General features: G+C 33.2%; 1 protein-coding gene across 1 annotated transcript; it reads left to right on the forward strand.

Moving 5' to 3' along the window:
* Positions 1-8,071: 8,071 nt before the first annotated feature.
* Positions 8,072-10,946, forward strand: LOC128218394 (multiple epidermal growth factor-like domains protein 10). Its single transcript, XM_052926060.1, has 4 exons — positions 8,072-9,130; positions 9,351-9,534; positions 9,671-9,762; positions 10,645-10,946. Exons 1-4 carry the CDS (start codon positions 8,266-8,268, stop codon positions 10,917-10,919), a joined length of 1,416 nt encoding a protein of 471 aa, XP_052782020.1. The 5' UTR covers positions 8,072-8,265; the 3' UTR covers positions 10,920-10,946.
* The last annotated feature ends 6,149 nt before the right edge of the window (positions 10,947-17,095 follow it).

Consider the following 17,095-nt stretch of genomic DNA (forward strand, 5'->3'; position numbering starts at 1 on the left):
GGTTTCATCAGTAATTAGCATTACACCGAGGTTTTTCATTTGTCTTTGATGCGATAACATTATCGATGACAATCACATCATACTCATATCAGATAAAATCGGCTATTCCAATGCTTCGTTAAGCATCTCAAAATTACTAGTTTTCAAGTAGGAAGTTAAACAGATTGATGACATAACTTAAATGAAACCTTATTGTATCTTAACGTATCCGCCTTAACCTAAGTTAGCAAGATAAGCAAAAATATAACCATCTTCACTCAGTTTCATTTGCCATTCTATTTCATTAAGCATTTTGTCATTATAAATTGAACTCATTTTTCTCAACTTGTTGACAGTATTGTTTTAAAAAGTGACGTTAAGTCCTGCTTTTTGAACATGTAATTGTCAACATTGTCCTACAGATAAATTGATACTTATTTTTTTTTAAACGTGGAGGGCATAGAGGTTTTTTACCCTCGCGAATGGACTATCCCCATTCAATTTTAAGTGTATTTTAAAAAATAATATTTTTATTATGTGATGAAGTTGTTTGACTCTATTAATAATTATCAAATAAAATGAAGTAGGCAGTGCTTAAACATTGAATTTATTGAAGTGTTTTGTACTTTAATATAATTAGTTACATTCATAATCTATAGGTTCCGCGAAATAAAACAGTATTTAAAATATATTCATGGAATTTATTCTCCTTTAGAATATTAATTTCTCTAAGATTGAATGAGACTCATATATTTGAAACACAATAAGATAACATAAGAACATGAAATTAACAAAATCGAATCAAATATGATTCAAGTTGAGTTGGAGGTATAATCATTCCAACGTTAACATAGTAAACTCTTCTTTGTTTAGAATATATAAATATGCTGTACGATGAAAGATTTTCCAAATGTTATATGAGGTGGACTAATCGTTTAACTTCAAATATTCATTTCTTGTAATCTTAGCACCATGACAGACGAATAGTTGTTATTGGCAGTGCGATGATCGGTGATGCTCATATTTAAAATAGTGATTGCTCTAGATAATTAATAAGCTTTGTTAGCGAGACCTATTTTTTAAAAACATGACTGTATACACTAGTGTTTTGATTCCTGAGATTATATTGCTGAATATCTGCATAAATGTGCAGACTTTGTGGAAATGGTCAGTTATGCAGTTATTTGGCAATATAACTTTGAAAACGTAGGAAACAGTTATAACACATAACATAATACATTATTTGAATATTTCAAGCTTTTTGTTTGTATTGCTGACTACGGAAATAACGTAAATCTAAGTCAACTGTCACAAACAGGAAACACAAAAATGCTTCAACACCTCAGCGAATGTGGAAACATCAGGAAAAAGACAATGTCTGGGATCCGAAAGATAAGAGTGTTAAGGACTGTCTGGTACTTTAGATAACAATTAAATCCAACATATGTTTCACAAAAGAGAACAAAATGCGATCAAACTTAATTTGTTCACAAATTACGAAGTCGGAATTGTGTGCCGTTTGAATTTTCGGTAATAAATGTGATAAATATGAAATAGAACTCGAGTGGCGCACCAGTAACTTTAGTAAATTTAGAGGCACAAGGACGAAGCCCAAACAATCACTACACAGGAGACACATAACCCTAGAAGACAACAAAACTTTAGAACTTCAAAAATACCACCATTAGTATATGTTTGGGTAAAGGCCTTCGCAGGCATGGAAAACACTAAGTAAGACTCTCGTGGGGGGTTTGAAACAATTAAGAGGCTTTCATCTTACATGTATTTTAACGTCATTCATATCGGTAAGCTTATTGATAATGATCATAAAAGTAAACAACATTTATCATGTCAATCAATACCAGCAATTAGATGTATTTATATCAAAACAATCAATATTTTCTTTTCTAAGCTTTTGTATCTTGTTAATTCTTTTCTTTAACCAGAAACATTGTTCGATAAATTTGTAGCAGTTGGAGCAGCTATTGTTATTAGATTTTCATCGTGATTTAAGCACAACGATATTACTGAGAAGAAAAGCCATTTAGGAAGAAGTGGCCAAAATGACAAAAATACGACGTTGTAACGGATTTATATGCTAATGGATTGGAAAGTGCTTAAGATACACCATACAGTGTGATAAGAGCGAAATCTACACCACTCAGTGGGTTAGATCAGTGTCATTCCTTTCTAGCATAGCAATTTGCCGAAAGCCGAAAATTATTTCTCAACTAATATCAAATGGCTTAGATCTCAACAGCTTTTGTCTTTGTAATGTATGGTCTTTATCAGATTTTAAGAAACATATTTAAACTTTTAAAAAACAGCATCATTAATGTGCGGGGGCAGATAACATACTCTGAAATAGAACTGTACCTTAGGGAACACCTTAATGATCGCATTTTGTGACAACTGCTTGTCAATTAGATAGGAAATGTTATTACTATTATAAAAGCTATTGATTGGCATGAGGGGAGAGTGTGCATAATATTGAAGACAAACTGGAAGCAAAGAATACTCCCAACTCTCTTACATTCCTCAGGGATTTTTATTTATACATCTTCCGTAGTAAACTCCTATTCCCACTATTATTTGACGAACTGTATTGAATCCGTTATGATCACTTTCAGTTTTGCAACCGCAAACACATAAAAATGACATGTGTTGCAAAATAATTAGATATGTATATTTACAATATGTTTCCATGTGTCTCGTGATTGTATGAAGGTACTTTTAATAATGTCATGCTCAAGGTCAAGCATGTGGTGCTGATTTACACTCCAGCACTTAAATATCTCTACATAGAAAGAGGAGGGTTGGATAAATATAAATGCATTTCATATACAAGAAGATTGTGTAGGTTTTATTACGCGATGAGTCCTCTAACTTGAAAGGTCCATGATTTGGAACGTTTAAGAGAGTTTTGTGTTTTCATTTTCCAACGCGTAGTCGAAACTTTTGAACAATTTTGTGTTGAGTCTTTAAACTGGGTATGCAGAATGGTCATGGTCAATGTTTAAGGTCATGGTGACCTATACTAGGATAAAAATTGAAACCCCGACAGGAATCATATCAAATTTACATATGATTCATAAAATAGTAAATTAAATCGTTAATAAAGTCAATGTGAAGATAAGTGCAATGAAATTTTATAAAACAAGACCCTTGAAATATTCGCGAAAGACCCTATACATCGAAAGGCTATTGTGATATTTGATGTCAACCTGTCAAGCAAAATTGAAACGGAAATAATTTATTAAGGAAACAAATTGTTGAGCACTTGAATAAAGACACAGCCATTTAATAGGCATTTCCATAAAGATGAGAATTGTACAGTTACTTATTTCCCATATTGTGCGTAAATGCACTTGGCTAAGGGTATTTTTGGACATTATTAGTGATAACTTATGTCAGAGGAATCTTTAAGTCCGAGTGTTTTATTTGGTTCGCTATCTTGAAGATGATATTGATTATTATTTATATAAATACTTGACATGTCCATGTAAAATGCTCATTTACTTAGAATGACTTTGAACTGATCAACAAACTTGTAATTTGATACATATATTCAAAATGAGTAAAATTACCCATAATAAATTATGTTTGTTAGAATTTCATTTTAAAGGTAACCAGTCAATTTATAAAAAATGAATCCGTACCTGTAGACGCAAAACACTCTTATATGAAATTTCAACGAACCGGAAACAGTTTATCATATTACGTTATGGTAACGCTGGAGACGAGCCATCCCTTAATAGTTGATATGATCTTTTTATGTTGCCTCCTTGCACAATAGAAGACGAAACCGTTGTAAACAATAGCTGTTCGGTGTAATGAAATAACTATCCGATGCCATGGAGTATGATGGCATTCAATGTTAACCCTCGACACGTAAGTGTAAACATCGGCTAACGCCTCGGTTGAAATCGACGTTCTGAGGTTAACGTTGAATGCTTTCACCCGCCATCGCATCTGATATTGACATAAAAATGGAATTGTGTGTAATAGTTATTAATCAGTACTACTAAATATTGTCATATTGCATATATGTACATGTAAAAAATACATTTTCATTTTCCTTATTTTTCCCAGTCTACTGACATGGCGTGACAAGTGATATATCTGTCTTGGTCATGATTTAAATGCTTATCAAGACCTCAGCTAGCCAGGCTGAAAAACATAATGCATAATGAAATCGCTACACTTATGGGCAAAGCTTATAAACAACTATACAGCAAGGGCAATAACTCTGTCTTTAATAAGTATCCAAATTATGTCCATTCCTAACTGAAAACAAGAATAAACAAGCGTTGACGTTCGCTCGCGGATATCTTGTTCAAGTAACTGGCATTCGCCGAAAAACAAAAGCATTCCAATTAGTAAAAGCAAGTAAACATGTATAGGCCTGCTGCGTTTGATAGGTATAGTCATGTACCTGTAAAACCAATTTAAATGAACATCTAAAGACTATGCATGCTCATGATTTTTTTTATATAACATTTATGATGTTTATGTAAATACTCAATTTAATCAAAACAATATCAGTCACTTGAAATATTCATTTAATATATGGAATACCCAATTAGTTATTAAGGTTTTGAGTAATACTCAATTGTATATGAAACCTTATCTTGAAGTTTGGTTTCATGAACAATGGACTGTCACGGATAAAGCGTTTGCGAAAATCTGCTCTACACTTCAATGATGACTGAATCATATTTAATTAACTACCAGAGTATGACTACCAAAGCAAATGCACACAACAAAATGCATTGTAAATGTTAATTAAGTTCATGTTTAAGGTGTCTTTCTACAATGACGGGATCCTCGAGCTAAATTCCTCTGGATCGAATCACAAACATACTATTTATGTTTTGATGTATCTTAATATTGTGCTTAACCTATGCTATGTCACTCTTGGACAAAATGAACAGATTAACTTTGGTGGTTTTCAATTATGCATATGCAACATGCTCAAGGCTGAAATAACAGAGACAAATGCGGAATATTCAAAAAGTTTCCGTTTCGTTCGGGATAACATGACTATACTCACAAATTGAAGCAGGTTGAAAGTCTGCCAACGCTTAAAGCGCTTTTATTTTTATTTTAAACGTGTATAATATGCAAATAGTAATACATACTTACACTCTTCAACTAAAAATGTCAAGTATCAGCAGATTTAAGCTATTTTAAACATAAAAATATACGTATGAATGAGCTTCAATCACCAAAAAAAACGGGATTATAGGTAGAATAACGTATTAAATTCCATTTGAAACGTTTTGGTATAATACGTATCTTCCGCAAAATAGGCCTTTAATTGCATCTCAATACTATCCATGGTATTTTCCGGGTTTCTCCGGTATAATTTTCGGGGAATTAACCTGTCCGAATCCGATGACTCAGATTCTATTATTAACCGAAATTATCTAGTTGATCGGCTACGGCCAAAATGTAAATACAGATATAAACTTGCATTTATTTTAATTCAGTGCGCGTTTATATTGAAACTGTTTGCGTATTCCCCTTTATATATTTATTTAAGTAACTCGTAGATGCTAAAATAATTGCGTTTTCTGTGATTTTAATTGCTTCATTACGCAAAAACGCAGCTTATTTGCATTACATTAACCGCATGACTATTATGAATACAAAAAACAGAGCTACCTCTAGCAAATTACTTGACATACTTAATAGAACAGAATGGTAACTAGGTAATTTAGATGTAAATGTTAATGTAAATGATGGCGTTATCCGTCCCACATATAATATCGCTATGCGAGCATTAATTCGTCAAATGTTAAAAATGATGTGTCGAACTGCCGATGGTAAATTCCGAGATACAGTTATATAAGTATGCAGGCCTAGCGGCCTACAGCCTAATTATACGTTAGCCGCTGATTTCTTAATAACTGCCATGATATTTACACGTCTCCATAATTCAGTTTGATACTTTTTGTGCCCCCCTTTGACGGTTCACGTCACTAGTATCTTTGAAATCCATTGTGTTAGTTTGCTTATCATCATTTACACAAAACATAGAACAGAAATTATCTGGATAGATAAACGATGTGTAAAGGACAATAGATGTGCTAAGACACGTGTGCACGTATCCTAGCACTTGATAGGATATTTTCATCGATGATATGAACTGTTTCTGTGTATGGACTGGTTGATGTGAACAGTGAATATTTTAATTCAACTGACGTGCAAACTTTGCCGTCAATTTTTGACTATTTTGTCAGCTTGAAAAAAGCTAATTATTTCAATTTGTCTTAATACCTTCCTTTTCTTCAAATTAATATAATCAAGCTTTCAATTAAACTATTTCCATAAAATAACAGTAAAACTGTAAAAGTGTAAGTATAATTATTTAGTTAAACAAAATATTTAAATACAATTATATACACTACTCCCAATACAGTTCAACTTGTTTATTCAGACCATTGAATTCTTGCAAATTGGTGAATATACTATCATGTGAATTATTTTAGATATATTAATTGCTCATTTTTTATAATGAATACAATTAAATTTCTAAAACATAATTCATTTTCCACATATATGCTTCTTGTTTTTATTATCATACCCTTGATGAACTGGAATGTATATACCCATAGCTTTTGTCACACTCAACTCATAACTAAAAGCATTGAACCTTAATTTTAATTGTTATTTTTATAGCACCTTTGATTCGTATGCCCAAACAGCTGGTATATGATTATCTGGTCGTCTGTCCGTCCATCCGTCCCATCCCACGGTTTCCGATCAATATCTGAATAACGTTAAGGTCCAGCGGTCTTAAAGCAACCGTGCACCTGATGATCAATTTGCAAGAAAAAAAGAAAATTGTCGAAAACTGATATAAACTTGGTATTAATGTGTACAATGCATTGAAACTTACTAACTGAAATACCACATAGTTTACAATTTATTTCAGTTTAGCAGCTATTTCGTATGTTTCCATTAAAAAGATTACTGGGTATGTATACCTAGTAGAATTCATTCCTTATGAGTGATTGGCTAGTCGATGTTATCACGTGATATTACTCAGTTAGGTCTATTAGCTTAATTATGTCACGGGTTCGAACCCGGTCTCCGACACATATTTTTTTTTGCATTCCGGTACTTTTTTTTACAATTATGATATCAAAGCTTAACCCATTCTATTAATTAATTGTCCTGAGATTCGTTACAGAAAAAAGCGTTTTTGTGCCAATCTGGTGTACAGTCCCTTTAAAATGTGTAGGCAGGTCGGTCATGATAAGCAGATAAACCATTTAAATTTTGATTCAAGTGGGTCAAAAATCAATTCGGCTGTGATCTTAAGCTAAAAATTGTTTTCCTTTCAATATATAAAGAATGTTGTGGTTCAGTATGGTTTTATAGGCTAGATGAGCATGACAACTGAACATGCTATTTCACCGATACCAATTACAGATAAAGACCATACAAGTCTTATTAAACCCCTTCCACTCAAATTGTTATCAATCAAACAATTACGAAATACTTTATTATTATTTCAAGTCGGGTCCTTTTCTTAGGTTTTGTATCTTATATTAAGTATTTTGCGTTAGATGGAAACATGACTATTATGACGGTGAATAATGTGTACATGTTCGTAAACACATTTTGAAAAGACAACCTATACCTGCTTCATATATATATATATATATATATATATATATATATATATATATATATTATGTATGCACTGTGTTGTGTTGTTTGTGAGTTTTGTTTTTGTGTTCTATGTCATTGGCGTTTACCCAGTGCCATTAAACCGGGTTCTTGTTTAAACCTTTTGCTACTGAGCTTGTTTCTGTAGTTTTTCACATAAGAATTGATGTAAACAAAATGCTTTTTGACATAATATATACTCGACATCCTTCTTAGACCGATGGAGTAAAATCAACAAGTCAAATGTTGATGGTGGTTGCAGAGTCAATGGCAAGACTGGAGTTGACAATGACCGGTCGGAAATAAGGCGTAAATTTCCAACAATGACAATTAATTTCCCCAGTTTCATGTTGTATTGTTCTCAATATTAAAATCTTTTTTTCCATTTTCAAGGACATCAGCACCGCTAGACACAAGTTTAAATATCGAACAGTTAAATTCAGTAGTTGGAATAGTTTATGTTTAAAACGTTTTATATAAAATACTGTCGAAGTCGTGTTCATAGGTGATAACTTCATAGAAAATGATGATTTCAAGGACATGACATTAAATAAAAAATAAATAAATATTGGTTCATAAAAACAACATTACGAAACGTGTCAAGCGATGTTGATTTACGTGATATATTTTATTTTTATACCTTTAACTGTTACGAGCAGCACCCTCAATCAAAGTAACGTGGATGAAAATGAGCTGTGTATCAGGGATCAAAATGGATTGTGCATTTCTTGCAAACATGGAAGAGGAAGTCCAGAAAGAAATTGTGAGTGTAGCGTTAATTGTAAAAATGGTAACTGCACGTCTGGAGGGGATTGTCAATTTGGATGCGAAGACGGATTTTATGGAAGGCGGTGTGATAATTTGTGCGTAACCTCGGAGCCTAACAGTGAACAGTGTGCGTCGTTTAGTGCTGATGGCATTCTGAGAGAAACATATGGAAATTGTGAACGATGTAAGACAGGGATGTTTCCCGACCCCGAGAGAGCTTGGTGGTGTGCTGATTGTCCAAACTCGTGCATGGGCGGGGAATGTGACCCTGTAAACGGGTCATGTACACGTGGGTGCTTTAAAGGACATTGGTCAAGCGATTGCAAAGAAACTTGTGAAGAAGGTTGTCATTCGTGTAGACAAACAGACGGAATTTGTGAAATAAAGGACTGTACGAAAATTGGATTTGTAGAAAAAAATTGTTTGACCAACTGTTCTCGGAATTGTAAAACAATAAACGGAACAAGTATGTGTATGGTCAAAGACGGTTCTTGTTTTGACCAATGCGAGAACTCGTTTTATGGACCATATTGTAATATTTCGTGTCAATCTTCTTGTAACGGAAGTGACAGGACTTGTGATCGTCAAACTGGATACTGCCTGCATGGGTGTGACGACGGTTATTTTGGTCTAAATTGTACTCAAATGTGCAAAGAATGCTCGAACAACATTTGTGACCAAAAGACGGGAATGTGTATTGTTGGTAGGATTTTGCATAAACATCCATTCTTATTAAAACTACATCATGTTTTACACAAAATATTGTAAAGCTTTTCTTATTGCAAAAAAATGAATACATCATAAACGGGTACAACTTACGTATCGATGGCTTCAAATCATGTTGTTTTTTTCATTATTTTGAAATAATGGTTTCATAATCATGAGTTAGGTATAAAGTAATATTTTTGATCACATTTTTACAGTAAAAAACATCAGTCAAAGTGGCAATGGGCAATTAGAGGGTGTACAAGAAACTGCTGCTGGTGATGACAGATGGGACGTAAAGACTACTCTACTGTTAGCTGGCGTACCCATATCCTGTGTCGTATTCACAATGGGCATTGTGACGCTGTTGGTTTTCAAATGCATCAGGAAAAAAAGGAAAAAGTAGGAAATTGAACTTTGTGTCCCATTTAAATAATTTCATATATGTATTGATTATAAATGTTTTATTTGTTATTGTCTTTTCATATTATAGCAATACGATTGTCTAATCTCCATGTTCTTCTTTTACAAAATGTAGGGACTATTCTTCACTGTACAGAAGAAGACATTCTCCAGATGTGATTGCTATTGATGGAACAAGTAGTAACGAGTATGCAGAAATCAATGAAGGTTTTTTGTCTTATCTTGTAACTATGATCTTATCATCTTAACTACACAGACAAGCCAAGTAGCCAAAACCTACGTTTGACATAGTTTTAAGTTAGAAACGCATGAGTTTTTTTAAATAAACAATATGTAATACAAATATATATTTTTACTAAAATATAATGGAGAAATAGAAGAATCCAACGTGAGGTGGCAGCTCCAAAGAGGTCCCCAATGTATTGCTTTACATTACAATGGACATTCTATTATAATTATTTGATAACCAAAGAGATTTGGGCAAATAACTTTTATTATGTAATCCTAAAATATCTTAGTAAGGAGCGCTAATAACCATTAGTCGCAAGAAATACTTGGTTTGTCAATTACGTATCAATACTAAAGCGTAAAACTGAGTTTACCGAATAATCAGAGACACAGCTTTCTATGTTATATTAAAAGAATGCAATTCGCATAATATTGAACTCTCTATGGTCCATCATCTATATAGCGCATACACTAAATAAAGGAACTAGTTTACTAGAACCATTTTTACAAATACTAATTTAAATTCATTCTACTCAAAAATAAACAAGACATGCATCAGATAGTTCCATCAACCACAATGCTATTTTTTTGACGTTTGGGGTCCCCATCAGCTGAAATAGTATTGCATATCGTGTCGTTTTCTTTCCCTTTTATTTCGTTAAATGACCTATTGTTCATATTTCAAGTGCTTGTTTGCAATAGTAGTTTCGGTTTAATTCGTGTACTCATTATTTCTCTTCACTAAAACCCCTCTTAATTGATACTTAGTTCAATGGGGACTCCAGACAACCCAAACACGCATAATTGTATAACTTTAGACAAAAACAATGTTGTATGTAATTACCAATTTTAATTTTTCAGATGATATGTTTACATACACGTCTATAGTACGCAGGGAAACAACAAAGCCTGTGGACGTTACCCCGGTTTCAATATACATGACGGTCCCTCTTGATGAAGGCATTTCTCGCGATGTCACTTTTAACGATGGGATGACAACTGATCAAAGCTTGGACGAAGATGTTGTACCAGATGACTTAAATCGTTCCCCGATTCCAACTATAACACCTTGTGTGAATGGCGAATATTTGACCGTTGTGCACGAATTGCCAATGCCAATGAAACATAAAATTTAAAACTATCCTTTAAGTGTATGAGCTTGTCTGAAATCTAGTTGTGAAAGAGAAATGCTAACTTCCATGTTCAAGCCAACAGTTTGGGGTAAAATACAGAACGGTTGCTAGGGTGTACAAGATTTGCGAAACACTAACAAAGTGAACTATTCATTTTACTTATTTCTCTCAATGGTATTAAAATCACATTTACAATAACGAGTTCTCAATTGCTTGACAAGGGCCAGTTTATCTGACAGTGATGGTTATTGGCTAACCAATATTTATTTCAAAATAGCATTTTAAGGAAACACAATTAAAACATAATCCATAAAAGTGGTTTTCCTGAGGTAATAATTCATTGATAAATGAAAAGATGTATGTACAAAACACATTATATCGACATAATTGAGAAGCAATCTTGTGAGGTTATGCCATGCACCGCTTCTGTTATATTTTTAAGCTGCTTGTAATGGTGCAGATGTTGTTAATATTTGTAGAGTATTATAATCGTTATACTTTTTAAAAAGTGAAAGGTTAATGACAAATGGATAAGTAGTAGGTGGTAAAATGCTTTAAAAGTATGGAAGCAGCCAAAAAGAGTAAAACGGAAAAACAAAACAGAAGGACAGGGGAGGGCATGGATAGGTCAGGTCATTTGTAGAATCAAGTTTGTTCTTATTTATTTTAAGGAGATCAAAGGCTTCAAGTTTGGCGAATGTATCATTGAGTTGGTCAGGCATTTTTGTATCCAAACAGTTGAATTTGAAAGGTTTAAAAGCAGAGATTTATGGTCGATTAGGTGATGCACTTGCGCAAGACATCGGGGACAGGTAAAGAAGAAATAGTAAGTTTCCTTAATTTCACAACATTGGCATTTTGGGTGATTGATCATGCTTTAAAAGAATAAATATGTGAATTACGATTACTACAGTGCATCATCCGCAGCCCTGCATAGGTGACACTCAATATGCGTTCATCCTCATGGTAAAAATGAGGAAGTGATTGTTTTTTTATTAAGATTGTACTTGAAGGAGGTCAAGGATGGAGAGGAGCGAAATGTTTTCGAGGTGCATTTCATAGGTTTCGATATTGAAGGAGGCAGAAATGAATTCGATTACAACTGAATTACCAAAAATATTTCGTTAATTACCATTTCCGAAAATGACAAATGTTCTTTGAATGTTGGAAGTAAAACTTCGATTTTACTGGTTTATGTACATTTTATTAAAGTATTGAAATATACCTCCAGCCGTCAACTTTTTACACTTATAATGTAGATGGTAGTTTTATCGTGATATGATCAGAATTACTATTATCGTAACAGTTTTTCCATTCATAAGAATGACGTAGTTTCTGCTGAATATTTCATTCTAGATAAACCATCACAAATCCTGCTTTCACATGTATGTCATCAAAAAAGCAGTAAAATGCACTCGTCAGTGTATATGCTGTGGACCGAAGTTCTTGTAACACAAGTTAAAATACAACTAGTGTGTCATATTTTAACAGTAAACCTCAAAACAAATGAAGCTCTGAATGAGATGAAGTGGTCATTGTCAGCAAAAAAAATACATTCAATGTAAATGAATAAACATGAAATGTTTTAAAGTTGAAATAAACTGGTTGAAAATTAAAAAGGAAGACGAAGTATAAACAGACATTTGAATAAAAAATAACCAAATTGTCCCATTAAATCAGAAATAACATTTTAACGTATATTCCAATCAAAGGTTTTTCCGAGAACCCACAATACTGAACTGTTTCTATTTCGCCATTGGTATCATAAACATTGAAAAGCTATTATGAATACATCGCATCATTTCAATATAACTGATCTACCCACTAGTTCTTTGTAAGAATGCTTGTTTCATATATCTCATAATATATAAATGTATATTTGTTTTTATTATGATGTGTCTTTCCACAACAAGTTGCGATGTTTAATGATAAACTTTCACCAAATGCATTTTCTTTAAACGAGGGATGATCCAAAATGACGTTAACTTTGATTTACCAAACACCTGAATTATACATCTACTTTTTAAAAGTTTTAAATAATATTTATCAGCGGAGGACAGCCTTTCATTATAACCCAATCATCTAAATTTCATTCAAAAATTAATCGCGCTTTATACAGCATTTTTGGATTCAAACTTACTTCTTTGGCATATTCCATCAACCCGTTTGTGTGGTAATATTTATCTTAAAGACACACCGAGGGATGTGACGGAGTCAATCCAAAGTGCGGTGTGTAGGCACGGACATACTTATAAATACATACATACTGTGAATGACATTGGATACAATTAAAGTAAACCTTTATGAAGATATTCATTGTTAAGTTCAAATAAACACTGACTGACAATGGCATTTGAAGCATTAATAGTAAACCATATACCGTTAATCTGGGGAAACATTATAATATTGGTGGAAATGTTGACTATTTTCTTGTTACGGGAAAAATCCGTTTTAAGGCAGTATTTCTCACCTTGTCGTAAAAATCAGTTTTGAACTGCGAAGTTCGTTTATTTTCTCTAAAACTAATGAAGAACAGCATTCATCACGAGAGTTATGATAACACCTTCAAGGCTGCTTTTTTTCTAAATGCCGCTTTGTTGCAGTCAACCTTTAACTGTATGATATTATTCAAAGGGATCTTATCCTATACGATACTATATGCGCCACATTTTTAACAGTTTACAATGCAACCTAGCATGCGGCTTAATTGCAAGTATAACTTAATACCACATAACGCACTACATATTGTACGATTAGCTTGACAATGCGGTATAAAACAGTTACTACATATAATCTTCGTTAGTTGACATTTAGGACAAACGGCGCATTGCATCAAGGTTCAGTAAACCGGATAGTGTAACAGTACTGTTATTGTTGTCATATAGATGTTGATAATGATATATAAACACCATGTTACCATGCTCCGTCAAATATATGATGTTTATCAGTCGTCTGAAAGATGTTTTTATTTTGCTATCTTTAAATACGCACAGCTGTATATATTATCTACGGTGTCATTGTTTATTTACTGACGAAAAATGTTGTGCTATTTTATTTGTGCTTATAATCTTTTACAGTAGTTATTTATGAATCAGGACAAGTACCTACGTTTTTAAATAGTGTACTGGTTGGAGACCCCTTTTCGCCGGAAAACGTAGGTTTTTGCCATCCCACTATTGTAAAAAGAAAGCTATTTAACTGAAACCTAACAAAGTGACAGGTAAGCTCTTTGTGAAAAAACGGTGTTATTCTCATTCACTTCCGATTAAACTTCCGAAAAAAATAAATTACGTGCAAATAACCTCTAAAAAGACGCACAGTGTGAATTTGAATATTTGTCAATGAATGCGTTGCCCTTCGTGTTGATGGAGTCATTACAGAAAAGCAGCCAATTTTTGAAATTTAAAGCACTTACAGATCAGGTGCATCACCTAATTAGTTATTGAATATTGATGAACTTCTTGAATTATGTCTGGTATTTCTTATTGAAGAACGTTTTATCTAAACTTAATATTATGGCATGATAACTATTTTGATTATTTTCAAAATGTATATACTATATATTAACATATTCCCAAAAGTGCCGCTTGTTTTAAAGCGGGCTTGTTTAACTGGCACAATCCGTTGTTTAAATATGAACTATTTATACAAGCAATACTATCCTCAAACGCAATAACAATATCACGATTATCTTTTAAACCACGTATAGTAAATTCTAGGCCTTCGGATGGTATTGAATATAATAGGGTTATCTGGCATACCTCTATGAATTATGCATTTATTGTACCATGCGCATCGCATTTTCCTTTTGATTAATAAGAATGAGTCGTTTATCCGTTTGTGGAGGAATATATCCCGAGATATCTAACTGATAAACAACAATATATACATTCATAATCATAGATACGTTCATAAATACGTATGGGACATCACTAACGGGCAGGGACCCAATCGGGTAGGTTTAGCAAAATGGGCGCTTTTCGCTTTTATCTTTTAATAGCGTTCCCGCAAAGCGATACGTTTTTCTAAATATTCCCCCTTAAACGATGTCAAAATACTGGTGCCGGAAACAGTATGAGCCGTCAATGACGTCGTGGAGAAGAACTTTTTAAGATATATTTATCTTTCGTTCTAATCCTTTTCTAGATTGTAAATGTGTTTTCTGTTTGTCTTTATAATATGTGTGTATACGCTGATGAATAAAATATGTTTAAACTAAACTAATGACGTCAATATCGTGACTAAATAAATTGTTTCCTTGTTATGGATTTTGATATACAATGAATTTATTTATTTTCTGTTATTGATTCTTGTTGTATGTTTAAGGGAATACATATCACATAACAACTCATATAACAGGCCCCAATATCAAAAACATACTTGACCCATTTTTCAATTTCAATCTCAACTGATGAATATGTTGATAAAATGTGTTTGTGGTTTTCTTGAACGGTTGATAGGATGTGGAAAATCCAAACTTTTTCCATGATTTTTCAATCAATTAAGAGACAGAATTTGACAGTCATGTTTGAGTTAAAGACCTTGCTAAATATGTGTAAATTATAACTATCTTAAACTGTTCTAAGCTGTTGCTAAGTTTATAGGTTTTGTATGAGTTTTTAAACATATAGCACAGGAGTAATGATTTCAACTTCAACAAATGCCGCTGTGTTGAAGAGGGAGCCTAAAATTGAAATAAAATCTAAATGGAAACTAATTCCATATGGTACCATATTGACCACATTTTTTTAAGACTTACCAGTTAACAATGCAATATAGCGTGCGATTAAATTGCAACGATAATTTCATACAACATATCACATATTTACAATCCTTCTTAATTAACATTTAGGACAAATGCGCAATGCATTGAGGTTCAGTAACCCGAGTAGTATAACAGTATTATGATTGCTTGTCATATAGATGATGTGAATGTTCTATTTAAAAAAAGTGCCTTTATTGAAACCTGACCTTCTTCTATATACCAATGTGCCGGTTTATTAAATATAAATACACCAATGCATTGAGGCAACAAATATGGCCAGAGCTGAACGTTTTAAATTCTGACAGACGTCAAATATCGCGGACAGTACCTTAAAGTAACGACGGGGCCTTTTAAAGCAATACCGCCCGATAACAACGACCGCATAGGTAATACAAAACGGAATTGGGCACCGGACTTTATTTAGCGTTTGGGGTCCATGAGCTAGTGATAAGATACTTAACTGTCAATCTAGGGATTGCATGTTCGGTCTTCTGCCTAATCACTGATAAAAGTAACCGTATTCACCCAAAAACACATACCGTGCGTGATCAATGAAAGACGTATTTTAATGTACGATGATGGGAAACTTGAGCGCCTAATTGTGCACCACAAAAAAGTACGGGCTTACTAAAGGAACACAGATATAGGTACAATATAAGCGATGACGAGGCACATGACACCGCTAGAGGAGTAAACGACATCACGGCACAAACAACAACTTTTCACTTAGAAATAAGTCATAGTATTTTGATAACATGATTGCTGCCTATGTATTTTTGTCAATATTGAAAGGCATCACAGTTCACTGTTTAACGTTTTATTCTCAAAATGGATATTTTCGCTCAACAATACACGTTATGTTTTGTATATTTGAAATTTCATCAACAACTCGGAAGTCGATATGTATATATGTAAATACAGATACACGGACGCCGTATATCGCATGGACATTTGCCATGTACGTTTTTTGCTCATGTGCTTGTATATATGGTAAAAATCATCTTTTCGTTCAAATTGTTTTCAATAACTTTTTCATTAACTCGCTTTTTCCAAGCTTGCCAGATACTGCCGAGTTGATACGATATGTTTTCTGATCACTGACAGAACATTTATTTATCTGTCTGCAATATGGCGTAGTTATTAAGCAGCTTTTTTCGAAAAAAACATAAATGGCAGTGTGAGAACTTCAAACAAAATTATCGATAATCGCAATGTGCAGCAGATGTTTTAACTGACAAGCGTGATTTAGTGGACAACGATGACGCAGAAACTGATATCGACGAACGTTTCAGAGCATTTAAAGAATTTGGCCATGCATTACTATGATATAGACTTTAAACATGAAATGACCACGCCAGAGAACAAAACGCTTAAAGTCGATTAACAGATTGTTCACGCATGCAGTTTTGATAAC

The sequence above is a fragment of the Mya arenaria genome, chromosome 14, assembly GCF_026914265.1.
Source record: "Mya arenaria isolate MELC-2E11 chromosome 14, ASM2691426v1".
NCBI lineage: Eukaryota > Metazoa > Mollusca > Bivalvia > Myida > Myidae > Mya > Mya arenaria.

Bases quoted from the DNA above. Each gene is read 5' to 3' on its own strand.
- LOC128218394 (XM_052926060.1), top strand. From the start codon at position 8,266: ATGTTGATTTACGTGATATATTTTATTTTTATACCTTTAACTGTTACG. The intron at 9,131-9,350 runs GTAGGATTTTGC...ACATTTTTACAG, and splicing joins GACGGGAATGTGTATTGTTG to TAAAAAACATCAGTCAAAGT. The intron at 9,535-9,670 runs GTAGGAAATTGA...TACAAAATGTAG, and splicing joins ATCAGGAAAAAAAGGAAAAA to GGACTATTCTTCACTGTACA.